The sequence below is a fragment of the Suricata suricatta genome, unplaced genomic scaffold, assembly GCF_006229205.1.
Source record: "Suricata suricatta isolate VVHF042 unplaced genomic scaffold, meerkat_22Aug2017_6uvM2_HiC HiC_scaffold_21, whole genome shotgun sequence".
Classification (NCBI taxonomy): Eukaryota; Metazoa; Chordata; class Mammalia; order Carnivora; family Herpestidae; genus Suricata; species Suricata suricatta.
The window spans coordinates 302,537-324,528 of record NW_021865992.1 but is presented as its reverse complement, the minus strand read 5'-3'; the positions used below and the strand labels follow the sequence as shown (position 1 = coordinate 324,528).

At 40.5% G+C, this 21,992-nt stretch overlaps 1 protein-coding gene across 3 annotated transcripts in view; it reads right to left on the bottom strand.

Moving 5' to 3' along the window:
* Positions 1–21,992, bottom strand: part of LOC115284803 (MMS19 nucleotide excision repair protein homolog) — a 33,392-nt gene that overhangs the window by 11,119 nt on the left and 281 nt on the right. For 2 of the 3 annotated variants that reach the window (XM_029931284.1, XM_029931285.1), the window contains exons 2-8: positions 9,025–9,073; positions 6,994–7,094; positions 6,015–6,100; positions 5,557–5,631; positions 5,092–5,161; positions 4,385–4,513; positions 4,233–4,294 (exon numbers count right to left, since the gene is read on the bottom strand). In XM_029931284.1, the coding sequence (XP_029787144.1) occupies positions 4,233–4,294; positions 4,385–4,513; positions 5,092–5,161; positions 5,557–5,631; positions 6,015–6,100; positions 6,994–7,094; positions 9,025–9,073 (572 nt within the window). Of the gene's footprint in view, positions 1–4,232; positions 4,295–4,384; positions 4,514–5,091; positions 5,162–5,556; positions 5,632–6,014; positions 6,101–6,993; positions 7,095–9,024; positions 9,074–21,992 lie in introns of those variants that run through there. The other variant, XM_029931286.1, reaches the window with a different exon arrangement.

Below are 21,992 nucleotides of genomic sequence, written 5' to 3'. Positions count from 1 at the left end.
ATTAGGTACATTTTCTACGGTATTATTCTTTCATAACATTAGGTTTCATGACTGATACTATTTCATTCTATAAATGAGCCACAATTTATTTAAAAAATTCCTCTTTGATGGACAGTTCTATTTTTTAATCCTTATTAAAAAAAAGCTATAATTCTGGCAACATAAAAAACATTGATGGTTTCTATGTTTAAAAAAAGTCAGTCTGGGGAGCCTAGGTGGCTCAGTCGGTTTAGCATCCGACTTTGGCTCAGGTCATGATCTCATGGTCCATTGGTTCAAGCCCTGCATCAGGCTCTGTGCTGATGGCCTGGAGCCTAGATGGAGCCTGCTTCTGATTCTGTGTGTCCCTCTCTCTCTGCCCCTCCCCTGATCATGCAGTTTCTCTAAAATAAACATAAAAAAAAAAATCCAGTCTGAAGATGTGTATATTTTCCTTTTCCTCTTCAGAAACAACATCAAAAATACAGCAAAAGGATTTTAAGACATAAAGCTATGGGTGCCTGGGTAGGTCAATTAAGCATCTGACTTTGGCTCAAGTCATATTGCAGTTTGTGAGTTCAAGCCCCCTGCACTGACAGCGCAGAGCCTGGAGCCTGCTTCAGATTCTGCCCACCACCCCCACTTGTGCATGTACTCGCTCGCTCTCTCTCTGAAAAAGAAATACATAAATATTTAAAAAAAAAAGACACAAAGCTACGGTCACTTGTCTGGCTCAGCTGGTAGAGCATATGACTCTTGGATCACAGGGTCATGAGTTTAAGCCCCATGCTGGGTGTAGATATCACTTAAAAAAATTTTTTTTAAATTATTTAAAAACCAAGATATAAAGCTAAAGGTTGAAAAAAATAGATTAAGAGATGTTAACAATAAAATTTTAGAAGCTAAAAAGGAGATGGAAAAGAAATGACTTACTCGGGACAAGACAACAGAATTCTCAGTAGGGTTGGGATAAGCCTGCTCAAAAAGGTTTGCAACTGGCAGTACCAGGTGCCTTTGGAGTTGGGAGTGCGGTTAGAGAACCACTTAGACTGCTTCCTAGCTCCTCCCTTTCTTCGGCAGAATCTGGAGGTTTAACTCTCTGGAAAGGGTAAGACAGAGGTCTCTAATCTTGGAGATGTAGGTGCAGTAGAGAGCCTGAGAAAATAGGGTATCTGACCCAAGAGGAAGGATAAAGGGATCCCAAGGATGACGGTGAAGGAAGGTTCAAGATCTACTTTGCATGAGGAGTAGGAAGCAACCAGTTGAGACTACATGTATGGCCAAGTTAAGAATGGTTTTTACACTTTTTCCTTTTAATTCCAATGTAGTTAACATACAATGTTAAATTAGTTTTAAGTGTACAATATAGTGATTCAACAATTCTATATAATACTCAGTGCTCAACAAGATAAGTGTACTCTTAATCCCCTGGTTTTTACATTTTTAAATGGTTGGGGGGAGAAAATCAAAATAATAATATCTTGTGACATGTGAAAACTATATGAAATTTAAATTTCCATGTCTATATTTATTGCAATACACTGCACCACATTCCAGTGTCTATGGCCATTTTTGTTAGAACAGCAGCATTGAAGAGCTGTGACAGAAATGAGAGTCTGGAAAACCTAGAATACTATCTGGTCCTTACAAAAAAAAAAGTTTGCCCAGCCCTGCCTGTAGAGTAAGTGTACACGCATAGTGAAAATCAAGGGAAGCATCACTGGGGCGGCTGGGTGGCTCAGTCAGGTAAGCGGCTGACTTCGGCTCAGGTCATGATCTCACAGACTGCAGTTCAAGCCCTGCGTCGGGCTCTGTGCTAACAGCTGGAAGCCTGGAGCCTGCTTCAGATTCTGTATCTCCCCCTCTCTCTGCCCCTCCCTCCACTCCCGCTCTGTTTCTCTCTGTCTCAATAATAAATAAACATTTTAAAAAAAGGGAACCATCACTTATACTGATGTGATCCACTATGATGATGGCCTCTGGCCAAACAGGATTGATAAGACCTTAAAGCATATTTCTGAAACAATAAATTAAAAAAACAAACAAATAGATTTAAGAAAACAAAACAAAAAGTATATTTCTGACACAAATAGTTACACTAAAGGCAGTTGTCCCTTATTTTATTTATTTATTTTTTTAAATATCATGTTTTGTCAAATTGGCTTCCATATAGTGCTCATCCCAATAAGTGCCCTCCTCAGTAGTGTCTCTTGTTTTAACTGACAAGAGCTTTCTGCTTCCCATACAGACTGCAGTGCAGAAGAACATACACAATTCTGCTTGAGGAACACCCGGCTGGCTCAGTAAGTAGAGTAAGTGACTCTTAATCTTCGGGTCGTAAGTTCAAGCCCCATGTTGGGTGTAAAGCTTCCTTAAAAAAGTCTACTCAAATAAGAGACATTCTCCTATGATTATCTATAATTTTTTTGTGTGTTGAGTATCTGAGAAAATACATATGCAGTTGAGAGCAGTGATCATCTTTAATAAAAGGAAAATGGATGGTTGGCAGTAAAGGGGTATAAAAAGGCTTCATTCTCTATCTTTTAAATGTTGACTCATGCTTACTCTATTACATTTCAAAAAATGAATGATATACTCTTCCCTGCCCCCTAATTAAAAATGCATTGTGTTTTAGCAATTCCACTTTTAGGAATTTATCCTACTGTCCTACCCACATATATATGTGAAATGATACATGTATCGGGTATGTAAGTTGCATCGTTGCCTGTAACAGCATAAGATTAGCAGCAACCTTTATCCCATAGAGGACCAGTGAAATGAATTAGGTATTTCCATTAGAAGGAATACTACACAACCATAAAGAATAAAGAGCTAACTTATATACTGATATGGAACACTCCAAGATATACTTAAGTGAAAAAGGCCAAGTACAGAAAAGTACATACATACACTGCCATTGGTAGGGGAGCATTTGCTTACATATGGATGAAAAAGTTATGTAAGATATAGACCTAATTTATAAAACAGTTGACAACAGAGAAAGAAATGGTGGTAGATATTCACATTTTTGCACCTTTTAGATTTTGGATCATATAATTATTACTTTTTCAAAACAAACATAAAATAAAGCAAGACCAGAAACGTGGTGGCCTAACGAAGAGCTTTCAAGATTTCAAAGACATAAGTTCTTCTGAGTTAGAAATAGTGACACTGGGGCGCCTGGGTGGCTTAGTTGGTTAAGCAGCCAACTTTGGCTCAGGTCATGATCTCATGGTTCATGGGCTCGAGCCCCACGTCAAGCTCTGTGCTGACAGCTCAGAGCCTGGAGCCTGCTTCAGATTCTGTGTCTCCCTCTCTCTCTGACCCTCCCTGGCTCACACTCTGTGTCTCTCCCTCTCAAAAATAAATAAATGTTAAAAAAAGAAAAATTAAAAAAAAAAATAGTGACATTGATTACAAAAGAGATAAAAAGAAATTCAGGAGAGATGGCCCTAAGGACCATGCTGTCAAGTGGAATAAGCTGGTAAGCAATTCTCCGTGGCAAAGATGGCTGTGTAACTTTAAAGGCAGTAAGAGTCAATACTCAGATGCCATTTGGTGTCCTGTCATAGAACTTTCATTTCTTCAAAACCACTAATGCTTGCAGTACACACATGCATGCACACCCACACAGGGAGGAGATCCCGAGTTTTTGCACATAGAAGGGAAATCAGGATACAGAGCAGGAGGAAGGTCCAAGGGGGTCATGGTCAGAGCATGCTGTATATACTGCACACAATTGTGTTTTGTTTTGTCAATTTTGTTTCTTTTGGCTGAGATCACCCCTCAGATTCCAGGATCATATCCTCATTCCTTAGAAGTCAACTGAAATCTCATCTCATCTGTGAAGTCATTTCCTGCCTACTCTAGCTCACAATGAACTCAGTCTTCTCTGAACAATTAGAAGACCACTTGTTTTGGTTCATAATCTCATACTATTACTTAAATGTTTTAGCCTTCAAGGGCAGAAACCATGTTTTACAATTCGGTAACCCTTGGCACTAAGTACATTGTTAAAGAGCTTAAGGAGCCTCCAAATACCCGCTGAATTGACTCCTTCCTCTGACTGCAAATGCTTCTCCATTCCCAGTTTATTAAAATGTAAGCTCACAAGGGCACGGATTGTCTCCTTTGAGTTCACTGCTGTGTCCTCAGTGCCTAAAACTGGACCTGATTCACAGAAGGTACTCAATGAATATTTGAATGAATCAATTAATGAACAAATGAATGAATGATTAAAAGGTGCTACTTACAGGGGTAAAATCAATAGGGAAGTAACAAGACGTCACTTCAAACAACTCCTCCACAAAGGGTCCTAAGGTAACAGAGAAACAATGAGGTCAACTTATACTTTTCACTCATCAGACAAGCCCCAACCAGCTAATTCAAGGTTACAAGGACATACCCAGACTATAGTCCCTAGAGATGAGGTCATGGACGATGCGGAAAGCCACCAGAAGATTCCGCGGATCCTTTTCTCCATCCATCATCTGGATGAAGCCAAAGGTGAAGTCAGCTCCTAGGCCCTTCAGCTCTGGGGAGGAGAGAACAGGTCACTATCCTCCCTCAAGACAGAAAGCTGGGCTTTCTTCCGGCTTGGGGTTTCCTTCTACTCTCACCATCCCACCTTTGCTGCTTCCCAGAGCAGACTCTTGTTGTTTTCCTATTCTGAGAGAGTGCATAATGAAGAAGAGATGTGCAATATATAACCCCGAGAGATAAGAGTTTCTTTTTGTTAAGTTTATTTATTTTTAGAGAGAGCATGAGTGGGGAAGGGGCAGAGAGAGAGGGAGAGAGAGAATCCCAAGCAAGCTCTACTGACAGCGTGAAGCCCCAGCAGGCTCCATCTCAGGAACTAAAATTAAGAATTCACACTTAACCTACTGAGCTACCCAGGTGCCCCCTTTAGGTAAGAATTTAAAACATCAGCCTACACTCGACCCTTCCTTTAGTTTACTGGGAAGTGAGGGGACCCCCTCCCCCCAGTTTCCCTTCAGTCTTTTTCAGAGTATTGGCTCTCCTATATGACTTCTAAGCTAAACTTGAGTCCTGGCAATGGGGAAGAAAGGATATGCCCACTTTTCAGGCTTGCCAAAGAACCCTGCCTTTTACCTTCTTCCCGGGTTCGCATGAAGTTGGTGATGATACTGTAGACTGTGTGTCGGTCCACCTGAGGCAGGGACTGGGAGGGGGGGCGTGGAAGAGACCAGAAGTCAGTAAAGTACTCAAAGAATACCTGAGCTGACAAAACCACTCCACTTCCTGCTTCACAATCTCTAGATGGACAGTGCTCTTTATACTAGTATAAGAAGAACATAAGAAGAAATGCAGAGAAAGGCTATGGCTATTGGACTACCAGTTACAGCAGTAAAGCCAATAACCAAAACCTGTCTGCTTTACTCTCTTTAGGTTTCAGAGGACATAGGTCAGACATATTAGCACGGTTCCTCCTCCTATATAGTAGCAAGGACTAGCATGTAAACACGGTCAGGAATCGGAAAAAGTTCAGGACTTAGAAGGTGTTATTTTTGCCACCTAATCCCAGTTATGTCAGGTCTGGGAGACAGGAGAACTCACCTGGACGTGGACCTCCTGGAAGATGGCTTTAAGCACAGACACAGCCAGCCCTGGGGGCAGGGCCACACACAGACTCTGGGGGAGAAGAGGAGATGTGTGAGCACTGAGGGAATTCTAGCCTTCAAGATATAATCCCCAAAACAGGCCTCATTAGCTATAGTGGGAATCACAACATCCAGGTTCAGGAAGAAGCACTAAGAGTGAGAAACATGGTCCCTTTTCTGGGGCTGATTAGTTCTCTGCAGCTCCTTCCACTTTGGTTCTGAATTCCAGTCCCCCCCAAATACTTTTAATCTCTAGACTAAAAACAGAAGTGAAACTGGCTGACACTAGTTTACTCCCCACTTGGGCATCTGCTCCTCAGCATGTGGGAGTCTCACGCCCAAAAAACAAGGACAGAATTCGCTGGAAAAGGGCTCCTGCAAACACAGTATGTAATGAAAAAAAAAAGAACTTACAAGTGCCCTCAAACCTTGCAGGACAGATGGGATCACAAGATGATGGTCCTTCAGCCGGTTCTCATAGAATAGGATCAGGTGGATCACTGTACAAACCAGAAACGCAGCCATTATTTTACACAGGCTCCCTCCCAAACTTTGGAAAGGCTGCTCCTGTTTGGGCTTTACTACAAATTTTCTCCTTCACTAAGAGATCTGTCCCACGCCCTCCCATTTGAGGGTGCCTTGATCAGTCTGGAAAATAGGTGAACATCTTTTGTTATCCGTTCTCATGTAGGTCCGCATTTGAATCCACTTTCAACTCCAGAACCTCCTTCCTATCGAACCAGAATTGGCAAACTTTCTCAAAGGGCCAAATAGTAAATATTTTAGGCTTGCAGGACATAGTATTGATCACAACTACTCAACTCTGCTCAACTTGGGGTCACTGTAACTAAAAAGCAGCTATACGGTTGTGGCCATATGCTAGCAAAATGTTATTAATAAAAACAGGCTGTAGTTTGCCCACTACTATGCTATAGAAGATTAAAAAAGAAAAAGTCTAAGGAGGGGTGTCTGGTGGCTTAGCCGGTTAAGTGTCTGATTCTTGATTTTGGTGCAGGTCATGATCTCAGTATTCTTGGGATTGAGCCTGCCTCCAGCTCTGAGCTGACAGCATGGAGCCTGCTTGGGATTCTCTCTCCCCCCTTCCCCTGCTCACACTCTCTCTCTCTTTCTCTCAAAATAGATAAACATTAATAAATAAGCTTTAAGTAAATAAATAATGTCTAAGGCTACATTTGAAATGCTAGTGTCTTTGGTCTCAATTCTTATCACCTCTGCCACATATACCAGTGAGGAATGAAGATGCTGAATTAGTGGTTCATGGATTCCTCATGCCCTCCCTTTTTTCTTCCCTCCCTGTAAGGCTGGCTTGAACAGACAAGGAAGGCGTCGGCTCAGCAATCCAGGAAGACACGCCTACTAGTGATGCCAGTACCTTCCTTCTCCAGGAGCAAGGAGTGACACTGGAGTAGCACCTGTGACAGAAGCTGGATTCCTCGTGCCCGAGTTCGGGGTTCTGGATTCTCTAGAGATGACCTGGGGGGAAAGTAGGATACAGAGAGCTTGACATAATACTGTTCAAACTTTTGAAGGCATAAATATTTTGAAATTAGTCAAGCTCACCCCCTGGGCATGGAATCCAGCCCAGGAAAGGTGTTCTGTAGGTACTTAGCATTATAGATAATAGTAAAGCCAGAGCCTAAAGGGCCAGTCCCCAGATTGATCTGACATTCATTAGAGGCTCATCTGACACCACAGCCAACAGAAGTATCCATCTGCTGGCACTGACTGGGCATCGGGCTTACTCTTATATGATAGTGACATTCCTCTGAAACAGAGCTTAGCAGCTACCCGCAGGGCTCAGCAGGTCCTGGCAGCAGCGTCTTCCACCCAAACAGGAGAATAAATATACGGCTGCCAAGAAAAAAGTGCTGAGAGCGATGAGGTCTTAGAGGGAAAAATCTTTATAAGTGGAAGTTTACAAAGTAAGATGGTCAGAATAAAGTTTTAATTACTTAGGATTATTGAATTGGAAAACCTGGACTGAAGCAATAAGGTGACTTATCTTCAAAACAGCTCTTATAGAGATTACATTTAAACATACTTGAAGAAATCTAAGCAAGTTAATGTAGGAAGTAGAAGATTTCTGAAGAACTGACTAGGACATCTGACTGAAATCTCAAGGATACGCGTGTCTGTACCTAGGAGGTCAGGGGCAAAACTAAAAATCACGTTTGACAGGAACAGAATAGGATCCTGTCTAAAGGACCCTGTTAAGAGGTAGAAAACTGGGTGTTTAAAAATAGACCAAGACACATAAATGTTCGTATTGGCACTATTTAGAATGCTCAAATTTGAAAGCAACCCTGATACCCATCCACCACCTGATGAATGGTTAAATGAGATATATTCATAGAACAGATTATTCATCAGCAAGAAATGAAGTACTAGAAAGAGCTATAACAGGAATAAACTGAAAACATATATTAAGTCAAAGTAGCTAGTCACAAAGGTTACATGTTGTATGGTCCCATTTATATGATATTTCCAAAACTGGCAAATCCACAGAGATAGAATGTAGATTAGTGGTTGCCAGGGGCTGAGAAGAAGAGGGAATGAAGAGTGAGTGACTGCTAATGGGCATGGGGTTTCTTTCGGAGGTAATGAAAATGTTCAAAAATTGATTGAGGGTTGCATAAATCTGTGAATACATAAAAAATGAACTTTATGACATATGAATTACATCTCAATAAAGCTGTCATTTTTTTTAAATGGATCAAGGCCACACGTTAGTAGAAAGGCCAAATGGTCTCTCATGTGGGAGAGAGGCATAATAGTGACTTATATGCCACCCACCCTCCCAATTTTCTAGTTTTCTGCTTCAGAAGACAAGCTGGCTGTGACAGTTAACAACCTTTGCAAAAAAGACTTGTCAATTTAGATGGTCTACCAAGTATGAAATAGGAGAAAAGCAGGCATCAGACAGTAAGCACATGCTTCCTCTGGTGCTTGGATATCTGGTTTTAACATTGATCTTCCAGCTGTTTCCTCAAGGCTTCTCCTGTAGTGAGGATCTGGTGTAAGGTCAGCTTCCTGGCAAATCTCCAGGCAGGGCCTCCGAGCAGGTCTGAGTCAGATCCACACTGACTAGAAGCCCATGGGGGCAGGTAGGTCTTTAAGAGGCACAGAAGGAATCCCCACTCTAATTAAATGGCCTTCAACTGCCCGTCTCACTCCATACTTGTGGGCTGATCCAGGAACTTCCAACACTTTAGTCAGGTGGCATCAAACTTTTTCCAGGAGAAACATAGGTTTAGACTGAGGTTCTGAGAGGAAAGGAGGGTACTGAGCTACAGTAGGAGAAATTCAGGACCAGTGAGGTCCAGGAAAGCAGCAGTGTACAAAATAACCTTTTCAGAGTGCACGGGCAGGGCTGGAGAAGGGGCTCTACAACAGAGGCTCTTACCCAAGGGCTTCCACCACTTGTAACACTGTATAGCTCCCAGATTTCACATCTAGAGGAAACAAAAGAAAAAAATATAAACCCAGTCCCAGGGTTCAAAAGCTCTAATTGCCAATGTTTCCTCCCTGTCCTAGGATTTGTACCTTGGGGCCCCCTAGAGCCCCTTCTACATGAGAGGTATTATTGTAACAAACATGCAGTTTCAATTACAGGCATTGAAAAGGAAATAAGCATATCATTTGTAGATAATATGACTGTATGCCTAGAAAATCCAAAAGAAATAACTGAAGAAATACTACAAATAAAATAATTCACAGGGCTCCTGGGTGGCTCAGTCAGTTAAGTGTCCAACTTCGGCTCAGGTTATGATCTCACAGGGTTCATGAGTTTGAGCCCCAAATTGGGCTCTCTGCTATCAGCACAGAGCCCACTTTGGATCCTCTATTTCCCTCTCTCTCGGCCCCTCCCCTGCTTATGTGCCCCCCCACAAAATAAATAAACATTAAAAAAGTAATAATTTATTAGGGTGGCCGGGCACAAAATATTATGAAATTAAGAAAATTCACATATATACAAAATATGTGTATAAATAAAGCAGTACAAAGGGTTAAAGGTTTTATTTAAAATAGAGGGGGGGAAAAAGGAGGGAAAAATACCTGGATAGAAACTTAACAAAAAATGTGAAGAACTGAATAGTGAACAACTTTAAAGCAACAGAGAGGATCACAAAAGAAAATCTGAACAAATACAAATGCCATATTCGTGAAAGACTCAAGAGGAATATCTCCCAAATTAATTTATAATTTAAAATAATCTCTATAAAAATGGCAGAATTTTTATTTTGGGGGAAACTAGACAAATTTATTCTAAAATTAAAGAGCAAAAAAATAACACATAATTAGGCAAATTATGAAAAAAAGCAATGGGGGAGGAAGAGAAGGTAGACTTTCCAGATATTAAAAAATTGTTATAGGGGTGCCTGGGTGGCTCAGTTGGTTAAGTGTCCGACTTTTACTCAGGTCATGATCTCATGTTTCATGAGTTTAAGTCCTGGACTGGTCTGTGCTGACAGCTCAGATCCTAGAGACTGCTTCGAATTCTGTCTCCTTCTCTGCCACTCCCCCCACCCGGGCTTGTGCTCTGTCTCTCTCTCTCTCAAAACCAACAAACAAACAAACAAACACTTAAAAAAATTTAAACACACCACAAACATTGGAAAAAAACTGTTATAGGGCCGCCCGGGTGCTCAGTTGGTTAAGTGTCTGACTTCAGCTTTTTTTTTAGTGTCTACTTTTGAATATACTTGATGATTTCTAGAATAAAAGTAAAAAACAAAAACAATCAGCATAGTATGAGTTCATATTTTTAAACAAAAAAAATCAATGGTACAGAAATAGAGTAAAAAGTTCAGAAAGAAATACAAATGTGTATGAGATGATAATTCTTAAAATTTTAATTAATGTGAAAACCAAACTATTCAATAAACAGCGATGGAATGATTGGGGAAATATTTGGAAAAAACCATCCTGACTTTGAATCTTTAATCAAAGTAAAGTTTTCAAATGGATTAAAGAAAAAGACTTGAGAAAATTCCTAAGTATAAACTAAAATTCAGAAGTCCTTAAAAAAAAAAAAGATTGGTTAGGGGCAGCTGGGTAGCTCAGTCGGTTAAGCGGTTAAGTGCCTGCCTCTTGATTTCAGTTCGGGTCATAATCTTACAGGTTGTGAGCTCAAGTTCTGCATCAGGCACTGTGGTGATAAGTGTGGAGCTCGCTCAGGATTCTCCCTCTCTCCCCCATCTCTGCCCCTCCCATGCTTGTGCTCTCTTCCTCTCTCAAAATACATAAATAAACCAAAAAAAAAATAGATTGATTAAAATCAGCTACATTAAAAAATTATTTTCTGCAGGGCAAAAACAAAAAAAACATCAAAAGATAAACTGGAAATACAGATGTGCAATTCTTAAAACATAGGGCTTTTTTTAACCAACATATAAAACTCCTACAAATCAATGAGAAAAGGATCAACCAATTTAAAAATGGGCAAAACCTTAGGACACCTGGGTAGCTCCGTTGGTTAAGTGTCCGACTATGAGGTCATGATCTCATAGTTCTTGAGTTTGAACCCCTCGTCAGGCTCTGTGCTGACAGCTCAGAGCCTGGAGCCTGCTTCAGATTCCGTCTTCCTCTCTCTCTGACCTTCCCCCACTCTGGCTCTGTCCCTCCCTCTCTCAAAAACAAATGAACATTAAAAACAATTTTATTTTAAAAATGGGCAAAATCAAAAAAATGAACAGGCATTCTACAGAAGATATCCACCCATATTCACAATACAAATGCAAGTTAAGCTATAGAAAAGTTTTGTTTTTAACATACTAGATTGGCAAAGATAAAAAAATAACAACTTTGTAACACACCTATGTTTGGTGACGGTATGCTGAAATAAGCATTCTAATACATTATAAATGGAGTATAACTTGGTACAATCCCTTTATAGAAGTCAATTTGACAATATGTTTAATAAAAATTACAAGTGTACATATCCTTTAATCCAGGGAATTTTCTCAAAATTTATCTTATATGCTTATAAAGTACAAAATAGTGCATGTACAAGATTACTCATTATAGAGTTATTTATAATAGCAAATGACTAAAACAACAAATGGCCATCAATAAGAAAACAGTTACAGTACATCTGTACAATGGAATTCTGTTAACCACTTAGACAAAATTGTAGAAAAGACTGAATACATACATAATGTGTGTATGTGATCTAAAAGCAAGACAGTGTGTGAAAATAGTATATATAATACTAAGTGCACAGCAGTATTTTTAAGGGGAAGGAAGGTTGTTTCTATTTGCATTTATTTATTTCTCTAGGAGATAAAAAGGAACTAATAATATTGGTTGTTTACAGGGAAGGGCACTGAATAGGAGGAGGTTGAGAGGTAGACTTAAAAAAAATAGATGTTTTATTTTGAAATTATTTTATTTAACATTTTTTTTATGGTTTTTATTTATTTTTGAGAGACAGAGACAGTGCGAGCATGGGAGGGTCAGAGAAAGAGGGAGACACAGAATCTGAAGCAGGCTCCAGGCTCTGAGCTAGCTGCCAGCACAGAGCCCGACGCGGGGCATGAACCCATGAACTGTGAGATCATGACCTGAGCAGAAGCCGCGCTTAACTGATTGAGCCTCCCTGGTGCCCCTTGAAATAATTTTAGAGTTAGAGATTAGCATTAATGTATTACTATTAAACTCTAGACTGTATTTAGATTTTACCAATTTTTCCACTCATGTCATTTTTCTGTTCCAGGATCCAATTAAGGATATTGCATTGCAATTAGCCATCATGAATCCTTGGTCTCCTCTAGTCTGACAAAGTTTCTCAGTCTTTCTTGTCCTTAAGGACCCTGATATCCTAAATAAGTACTTTATAGAATGTCCCTCAGTTTGGGTTTGTTTGATGGTTTCCTATTGTTTAGACTGGGGTCATGGGTTTTGAGAACAGCACAGAGGTGAAGTATCCTCATCATATCATATCATATCATATCATATCATATCATATCAATCATACCTGGGGCACAAGATATTAATATGGCTTATCTATCATTGGTAAAAATTATTTTACTTTATTTTTTTAATGTTTATCTATTTTTGAGAGAGACAGATAGTGAGCGAGTGGGGAAGGCACAGAGACAAAGGGAGACACAGAATCCAAAGCAGGCCCCAGGCTTTGAGCTGTCAGCACAGAGCCTGACGCGGAGCTTGAAGTCAAACCATGAGATCATGACCTGAGCCGCAGTCAGATGCTCAATTGACTGAGTCACTCAGGCGTCCCTATTATTGGTGATTACTTGGTTAAGCTAGTGTCGGCCAGATCTGTGCACTATAGAGGTGCTATTTTTCCTTTCTTATACTAATTTCTTTAGAAGGGAATCACTTAGTCGTGCTTAGATTCAAGGGGGAGGCAGAGATTAAGCTCCACTTCCTAGAAAGGAGGATCTATCGACCTAACTACATTATGTAGAATTATTCAGTAAGGAAGATTAATTTCTTCTCCCCCCATTTGCCATTTATTTTATAGCAGCATAGACTCATGTACATTTATTTTACACTTTGGGTTACAATCCAATACTAGGTTATTTTGCTGTTCAAGTTGTTCCATCTTTAGCTACAGGGAGCTTTTTTAGGTTGGCTCCTGTCCATCCATCCATCCATCCATTTATTTTTTAAAGTTTATTTACTTATTTTGAGGAGGGAGGCATGAGCAGGGGAGGGGCAGAGAGGGAAGGAGAGAATCCCAAGCTCCGCACTGTCAGCATACAGCCTGATGCAGGGCCAATCTTACCAAATTGTGAGATCATGACCTAAGTGGAGATCAAGAGTGGGATACTTAACCAACTGGGTCACCCAGGTGCCCCATTTATTTATTTGTATAAAGTTTTATTAGAACACAGCCAGTTCATTATTTTTTTTTAATATTTCTTATTTGTTTGTTTATTTAATGTTTATTTCTGAGAGACAGAGAGAGAGCGAGAGCACAAGCAGGGGAGGGGCAGAGAGAACAGGAGAGAATTCCAGGCAGGCTCTGCACTGTCAGCCGACACCAAGAGTCAGATGCTTAGCCGACCGAGCCATGCAGGCATCTCTTAAGATTTTAAGTCATCTCTACACCCAATGTATGGCTTGAACTCACAAACCCAAAATCAAATCAGTTTCATGCTTTACTGAGTAAGCCAATATATGCCCTTTTTTTTTTTTTAAAGTCATCTTTATACCTAGTGTGGGGCTTGAACTCACAACCTTCAAGATCAAAAGTCACATGCTCTTGCAGGCACCTGGGTAGCTCAGTTGGTTAAGAGTCTGACTTCAGTTCAGGTCATGACCTCATGGTTTGTGAGTTGGAGCCCCACATCAGGCTCTGTTCTGATAGCACAGAACCTGCTTCAGATTCTCTGTCTCCCCCCATCTCTCAAAAATAAACATTAAAAAAAAAAAGTCATATCCCCTACCAACTGAGCCAGCCACACACCCCATCGTTTTGCTTTTTAAGTACTTTCCTACTTTATTCGTACTACAAAATACTATAGGCTCATCCTGTAATTTCTCTGTCCCAGCCATAGAATCAGCCTTTTCTCCAAGAAACCCTGATTCTTTTTTACTGGAGAATGGTATTACAAACCAAGATCTGGGTGTAGCTATGCTTGTTGCTTTGGGGTGCCACTGCTCCTAGGCCCCCCCTTAGCAGAGAGAACTGGGAAACACACATATATGTATTAACCCATATATATGTTCATATATATCTTTCATTATTTTTCTATCTGTATGTATTAAACTAAACATGGGGCATTGGGGTGGCTTAGTCGGTTAAACCTTCGACTCTTGGTTTCGGCTCAGGTCATGATTTCATGGTTCATGAGTTCGAGCCCCGCATCAGGCTCTGCACTGATGATGTGGAGCCTGCTTGGGATTCTATACCCGCCCCCCAACCCCCGCTTGTGCGATCTCAATCTCTCTCAAAATAAATAAATAAACTTAAAAAAGAAAACCTAAATATAAGATCATATTAAATTCTCCAGTTCTAATCCAGTTCTAGAATGGACCACAGGGTCCATTCTAGCCTCTCTTATTGTTTGTAATTTGTTTCTCTGACAGTGAGAAATCTGATTCCCATTATCTACCATTTATTATTTTTTCAACCCTAGTATAGATATAAATTACCTTCTGAATTGTCAACCTCTGTGAGAAACAGATTTATAAGCCAAGTTTGTTTATGTACAGTTTTGTCTTTATTTAAATGTTTATTTATTTATTTATTTTGAGAGAGAGAGAGAGAGCAATAGCGTCAGCAGAAGGGAAGAGAATCCCAAGCAGGCTTCACACCGTCAGCCTGGAGCCTGACACAGGGCTTGAACCCTTAAACCATAAGTCCAGGACCTGAGCCGAAACCAAGAGTCAGTTACTTAACAGACTGAGCCACCCAGGCACCCCTGTACAATTTTGTCTTTAGTTTCCAGACAAAATACTGTTGTACCAAATCACTTAGATCAGATCCCTCCTCCCTTTAGTGAGGACACATCATATACTAGTAACACAGTAGATTCACTGGTCACTGTCTACATTTTACCTTGAGATGGAAGGAGACTTTTCTTCATGTATCCTTTTGTATCTTTTAAATGTTGTACCACGTGAATATATTACTTATCTTAAAAATACATTTCTAACAGCAGGACAGTAATTCACACTGACCTACCAGTAGCATCTTAGGATACATTCTCAAGGAAGAAACAAAGAGTAAAAGGTTAGCAATCTTCCTAAGGCTTTGATTACCATAGAGGAGTTCTAGCTCAATCAGGGAATTACTTCCAGCAGCCTGTTCTGGTCTCCAACCAACCTACCTTTAAATGTTAGACCTACTAGGTTAGCATTCACCAACACCAGACTTTAGGTAGAGTGAAAAAGAGGCTTGAGTAAACTCCCAAACTTCCAGTTCTGCTTAAATTTGTGGTGAGCAACAGGGGTGAGCAGAACTAGATAAAGGTTCACTCTGGTCCTAGAGTAAGAAGCCCAAAATGACTGAGAAAAGGAGCGCTCTAGTCAGGATTCATAGCTCGTGACCAGCACCAATTTAGACATTGGGCACTCTTAGCCCTACTCGTGCCAGGATGTGGAAGACCCAGCTGCTGCCCCTGTTCCTGAGAAAGAGCCAAGTGAAAAAATGTCCAGGCTGTAGGGTGGGGGAAGGGACAGCAGCCAGACTAACAGGACAGACCAAAGAACTGACAGTGGGCTCTGCACCTACTTCCTTTAGTGGCACCACTGAAGTGAAAAGAGATACTATAAAGAGTATTGCACAACCTGGGAAGGTGGAAAAGGGTACCTTTTTGGAACCTCTTGGCCAAAGACCAGGTAACTGCTGAAAACCCATCTAAACACTAATTTCAGTGGTGGCAAGAGAGGCAGCATTTGTACACAGAAAGCTCTGGAAGACTGACTCCTGGTCCTAGCAAAGAACACCACTGAACCACCGTTCCTCTTCAGCAACAAATTCAAGTCCCCTGAGGATGCTGAGCTATGGTCTAATGTTGGAAATACTTCAAGCACTGTATAAGACAAAGACCTGCCTCATAAGCCCCACTCAGCTGCCTCTAATTTTTTCATTTTAAAAAGGGGTCTAATTTATATACAGCAAAACATACAGATATTAACAGTATAATTTGATGAGTTTAAGCAAAAGTATATACCTTGAGTAACCAACACCCCAATCAAGATGTGGAATATTTCCATCACTGGACAAAACTGCCTCATGCCCCTTACCAGTCAATTCCCTCTCCTATAGGTTGCCTCAAATTTGATAAATAAAAAATACTTCTTCATCATGAGTATGTATATAGTATCATGAAACTGGCTGTTTCACAATTATAAACAGACATCCATTTGCATGTGATTCCCTGAATCCCAGTTATGGGTGAACTCTCCTGGCAGAACCCTTTGGTCTTCATACTTTTCACACGAATCTTACCTTGAATTAATGCAGCACAAACATAAAAGAAACATGAAGTATAAAACTAATACAAAATTAGAAAAATGAAGAGATGTTACTTATATAATAAGCTTTATAGCTATTACACATAATAATTAAGAATAAGGAAAATGGTGAAGTATGGTGGTAAAAAACTAAAAGTATATTGAGGGTGTTTTCACAAACATAACTAAATCTTAAATTTTATTCTAGTTGAGTCGAACTCAGAAATGTCTTTTAAATAGGACTCTTCCTTTTTATCCCTTTAACCATATAGACTACAGAGAGACAGCCTTCAAAACAGCCCTACACTTTTTGGTGTGCTGAAAATGTTCTAGAATTTTTAGATAGTGGCAATGATTGCAGAACACTGTGAATGTACTAAAATTAACTGTACACTTAAATGTACCAATTAACTGTACACTTAAAATGGTTAACATGATGGATTTTACCTCAATTTTTTAAAAAGTCCTTTTTTAAAGGACTGAGTGGCTCAGCTGGTTAAGTGTCATTCGTTGGTTAAGTTCATGGGTTCAAGCTTCACATTGGGCTCTGTGCTGGCAGCTTGGAGCCTGCTTGGGACACTCTCACTCTCTCTCTCTTTCTCTCTCTCTCTGCCCCTCACCACTTGCTCGCGCGCTCGCTTGCTCTTGCTCTCTCTCTCCCAGAATGTATAAACTTTAAAAATAAATAAAAAGCCTTTTTTTAAAAAAAAAAAACAAAACAAAAATGCTTATTTATTTTGAGAGAGCGCTAGCAGGGGACGGGGGAGCACAGAGAGATAGAGAATCCCAAGCAGGTCTCAGGCTGTCAGCGCAGAGCCAGACAAGGGATTGATCACATGAACCCAGAGATCATGACCTGAGCTAAAACCGGAGTGGGACGCTTAACCAACTGAGCCAGCCAGGTGTCCCTTAAAAAAAGACATTTAATCCACCCACACTCTATCTAGAATTACCTCCCTAAAATGCACAATTACTTCCCTGCCCACCAATCTCTTTTGTTCCTTACTGCCTAAGACCGGACTCCGTGGTTTGATGTCCTCCACGTTTTAGCCCCCAAATCCCCTCTAGCCTCACCTTTAATCATGACTCCTATCATTCAGTCACATGTCCCAACCTATCAAGCTCTTCCATACCCTTAATCCTGTAAGTATTCCCTTGGTTTGACATGCCTTCTTCCTGATCTTGTCAACATTCAACTCTTCAAGATCCAGCTCAAATTACTCCTTTTCATGTTTCTCCATAATTCTTTAACAAAATTGTCATGTGTGTTTGTTTTAATTTATTCCTTCAACATTTATTAAGCACCTATTACAAATCAGGTACTGGAGTTATGGCTGGAGACAAATATAGACAGGGAGCTTTTAAGGAGTCCTCAGTCTGTTGGGGCAGAAAGACCTTTCAAACAATCACAGTTTAACAAGCTCAGTGCTGCCATCGTGATCTAAACAGAGACTGAGTATAAGAAAGGAGTAAAATTCCTGGGTTTATGAACCATCCATCACTAACCATTTAAGTGATTCAATCTCTTAACATTGTAAGTTTTCCCAAATGAAAATTACCTGAGTCTGGAAGTCTTGTTAATCATGCACTTGGACTCCTGGGATAAAAGAAGCTAATAAGGTGCTAATTTTCCTAAAGGTAGTCTCACTGGCATTAAGGAAAAACAAGTGTAAGTTCTTTTCTCTACATAAAAGTAGGCCTAAGTTCTTCCAATGTGTCCAAGATTTACTCTCTAAAAATGGATCTACTAGCACCTCCAAACTACCCACACTTCCCTCACCAGGGCACCAGTTCATATGGAACACTGTGCAGTCATCAAAGGAGTATTTATATAAGACTGACAGAATGTACAATCAGACCTCTGTCTGATGGAGTTGCAGCCTCTTGAGAATCTGGAGGAGCAACCAATGGAGGAAGAGGGAATGATGTAAAGGAGCAACAGAGAGAAAAATCCCAATCAGGACTCTGTTCCAATCAAGTCTCAAAATGACTTTTCTGCTGAGGATGCCACAGACATTTCTCAGAACTGTTTTTACTGTTGTTTAACAATCTTTTGGTTTTAGGAATAGTGATCTCCCACCAAAGTGGGAAAACACAATACAAACAAGACTGAAAAGAAAGAAAATCCAAATCACTGAATTTATATCCATCACACTCTTCAAAATCAGCTTTTTTTCCAACCTCCATTTTTGGACAAAGAACTTCTCTTTTGTTCATCCTCAGGCTCAAAAGCTTGGAGTCATCAGACTCTTCCCTCTCCTTCAACTGTAACTAGTTAGGCCTCAAATTCCACAGATTCTTCCTTCAATATCTCTCATTCCATTTACTGACATAGTTTTTTAAGGCACACTTACTTACGCTAGTCTCTAGGACACTTGGGTGGTAGGCATTGGAAGATAGGATGTGGAAATATACACAGAAACAGCTTCTACACAAGTCTGCTAGTAAGTGCTAATAAATGAGTGGCGAAGAAAGAAATACTACAAAGATTTTGAAGTGTGAGATGATGTCTGGCTGGAGTAATCAGGAAACACTTGTGGGGGCAGACAAGTGAGCATTCAAGCCTGACCTTGAATCCAATGTCTAACTGATCAGTTGGAGCTAGTGAAAGGAACTGGGAAGAAAAGCATTCAGTGAATAGCAAATCCAGGTGGCTGCCAGGCACCAAAGATACAGGAGGGGAGTGGTAAAAGTAAGGACTGGGCCTGGGAGTGCAACCTTTGAATGGTAGCATAAGAAGTCTTTAACCCTTAGCCTACCAGTTTACTTCTCTGCCATCATTTGCACCTTTACATCTGGCACCTTCTTTCATCAGGAACTTTGAACACCTGCTTTCATCAAGAATTTTGCAAAGGTGCAAAACAAAATTGGTGGAAGCTGCCTTTGTGTTGCCAGGGTGTTCCCTTCTGCATTTATAATTTGTAGAACAGGCTGCTGCTATGAGTGGCTGAACAGAAAGCTGGTCTCTTTAGTGCTAACAAAAACTATAGGCTCAGGCTGGATAAGAAAGCACATCTAATTCTGGGAATGCTTTAAAACCCTGCCAGCCTTCAACAACATTAACTAGGGCCATGACCTCAGATTGAGAATACCAATTTAATCCTTCCCAAATTCGCTTTCATTATATGACTCCCTTGCTCAAGGATCTACAATGAGTTCTATTACCTACAAAAGGTCATTCAAATCTTCTGCCTGGAATCCAAGGTTATGCATAATCCAAACCCACCAAACCTTTTTAACCTTATCGGTAACTACCAAACTCCTTTCCTAGTCGGTAGGGCTGAATTACAACAGGGCTAGTGTTACAGTCTTAGTAGAGCTGAGTTACATTTAAACTATATATAGTTTAGGCCATTTTTTTCAGGCATAAAAAATACAAATTTTAGGGGCATCTGGGTGGCTCAATCGGTTGAGCATCCAACTCTTGATTTCAGCTCAGGTCATGATCCCAGGGTAGGGGCATCAAGCCCGGTGTCAGGCCCCACACCAAGTGTGGAGCCTGCTTAAGACTCTCTTTCTCCCTCTATCCCTCTCTCTCGCTTGGGCACTCTAAAATGAAATCTATTTACATAAATTTTACAAAAGTATTTATAAAAACTTGGCAGGCCTTATTCATACTGTATTCTCAAGTGTGTTCTGAACCTGAAAAAACCAAAATTATTGTATTCATACTGTATAAATGTAAAATAGTTACAAATGACACAATGTAACAGTAGGGGGTAGGTGTATGCATTTTTCAAAATCAGTGAATGTTAAATGCTTAAAGATTGTACAGTTCACTGGATATGAATTATACACCAAAATGAACTGTAAACAAACTCTAGTTAATAATATGCCTACCAAAGTATTTAGGAGGAAGTATTTAGAAGGATATCTGCAATTTAAATGGATGGAAAGATACCTGACAAAGCAAGTAATATTAAAATGTTAATGGTAATGTAGGTGGTGTGTGTGTGTGGGTGTGTCTGTTATGAAATTCTCTGCTGTTTGAAATTTTTCATAACAAAACACTGGGGAAAATGGCATTGATAGCACATTGAACTTAACGGTAAGCACTGATAACACACTCTACTCTGTAAAGCTGTAAGAAATTCAATTTGGTGGAATGATAGCATTAGGCATTTGCTGCCTGATCCTTCCTTTTTTTTTTAATTTAATTTTTTTTTTTTTTTGAGAGACAGAGAGAGACAAATCATGAGCAGGGGAGAGGCAGAGAGAGAGAGGGAGACACAGAATCCCAAGCAGGCTCCAGACTCTGAGCTGTCAGCACAGAGCCCTACTCGGGGCTCGACCCCACGAACCATGAGATCATGACCTGAGCCTAAGCCGGAGGCTTAACCGACTGAGCCACCCACGCGCCCCCTCCCTGATCCTTCCTTGCTGGCTTGCACATAACCCTTATGTTATGATGTGGCATACTATCTGTTTGCGTGGTTGTCTCTCCTACCACAGTATAAGTTCCTGGTGCGGACAGAACCAGTCTAATCTGTATTTATATACCTATTGCTTTGTACCATGTTTGGAGAATAGTATGTGTTCAAGAACGATGGGATGGCTGAATGAAAGTGTAACTGCTAAGAACAAAGCAATATACTCTCTCACAATTTACTTCATTCATTTCTCACATACCCTAAAAGTTACTACGTTCCACGTTCAAGAGAAATGTTATCTTTTACTTTCCCCCAAGCATGCAAATTTCTAAAAATAAGACAAAACTCATCTGTGTTCAGATGATTTTGTATTCTATTACTTAAACAGGTCTGAAGGCCTCCTAACACTCAACAACTTTTTAGGTTTAGAGCTTTTTTTTTTTTTTCCTTTTTCTCAAAGAGTGAAGTCTCTGACTCCCAAGGAAATCTGGAATTGTTTTATGCAAATCTTAGATATATCGTGAGAACTAAGAGGTCCCTGAACTGCTCAAAAGCAGGAAACTGGAGATCTGGGGGAAAGAGAAAAAACACACACCACATAAAAAAGTCATGAAGCAAATTAATCACGAACTTTCCCAAGACACGGAGGAAAAGTCTTAAGGAGGATACGCGGAACATCTCAAACTCCCCCCAGACTGACTTCTCCCCTCCTCTCTCCAATTACAGCCAGTCAGATATCTCGCCGCGCCGCCAGTCCCAACATGCCACGCGACTAGTGCTGGTGCCGCGGAAGATGCTGCTTCTCACATCAACCTCCGCGAAAACAACGCGCTTCGGTGGCGGGAGCACCAGATTCTGAACTGGAAGACCTAGGTCTGAGTCCCAGCTGCCCCACCCGCCTGATGTACCAGTCTCTTGTCCTCTCTGGGCTTCAGTTCCCTCATCTGTGAATCGGTAATGACTCTAACCCCAGCTGGCGCACCGGGTGATTACTAAGATAAGGGGCGTAAAAGCGCTTTAAGGAAGATGCAAGCGACTCTCAACTCGTTACGGCTCTTAAACCCGCGGTGCT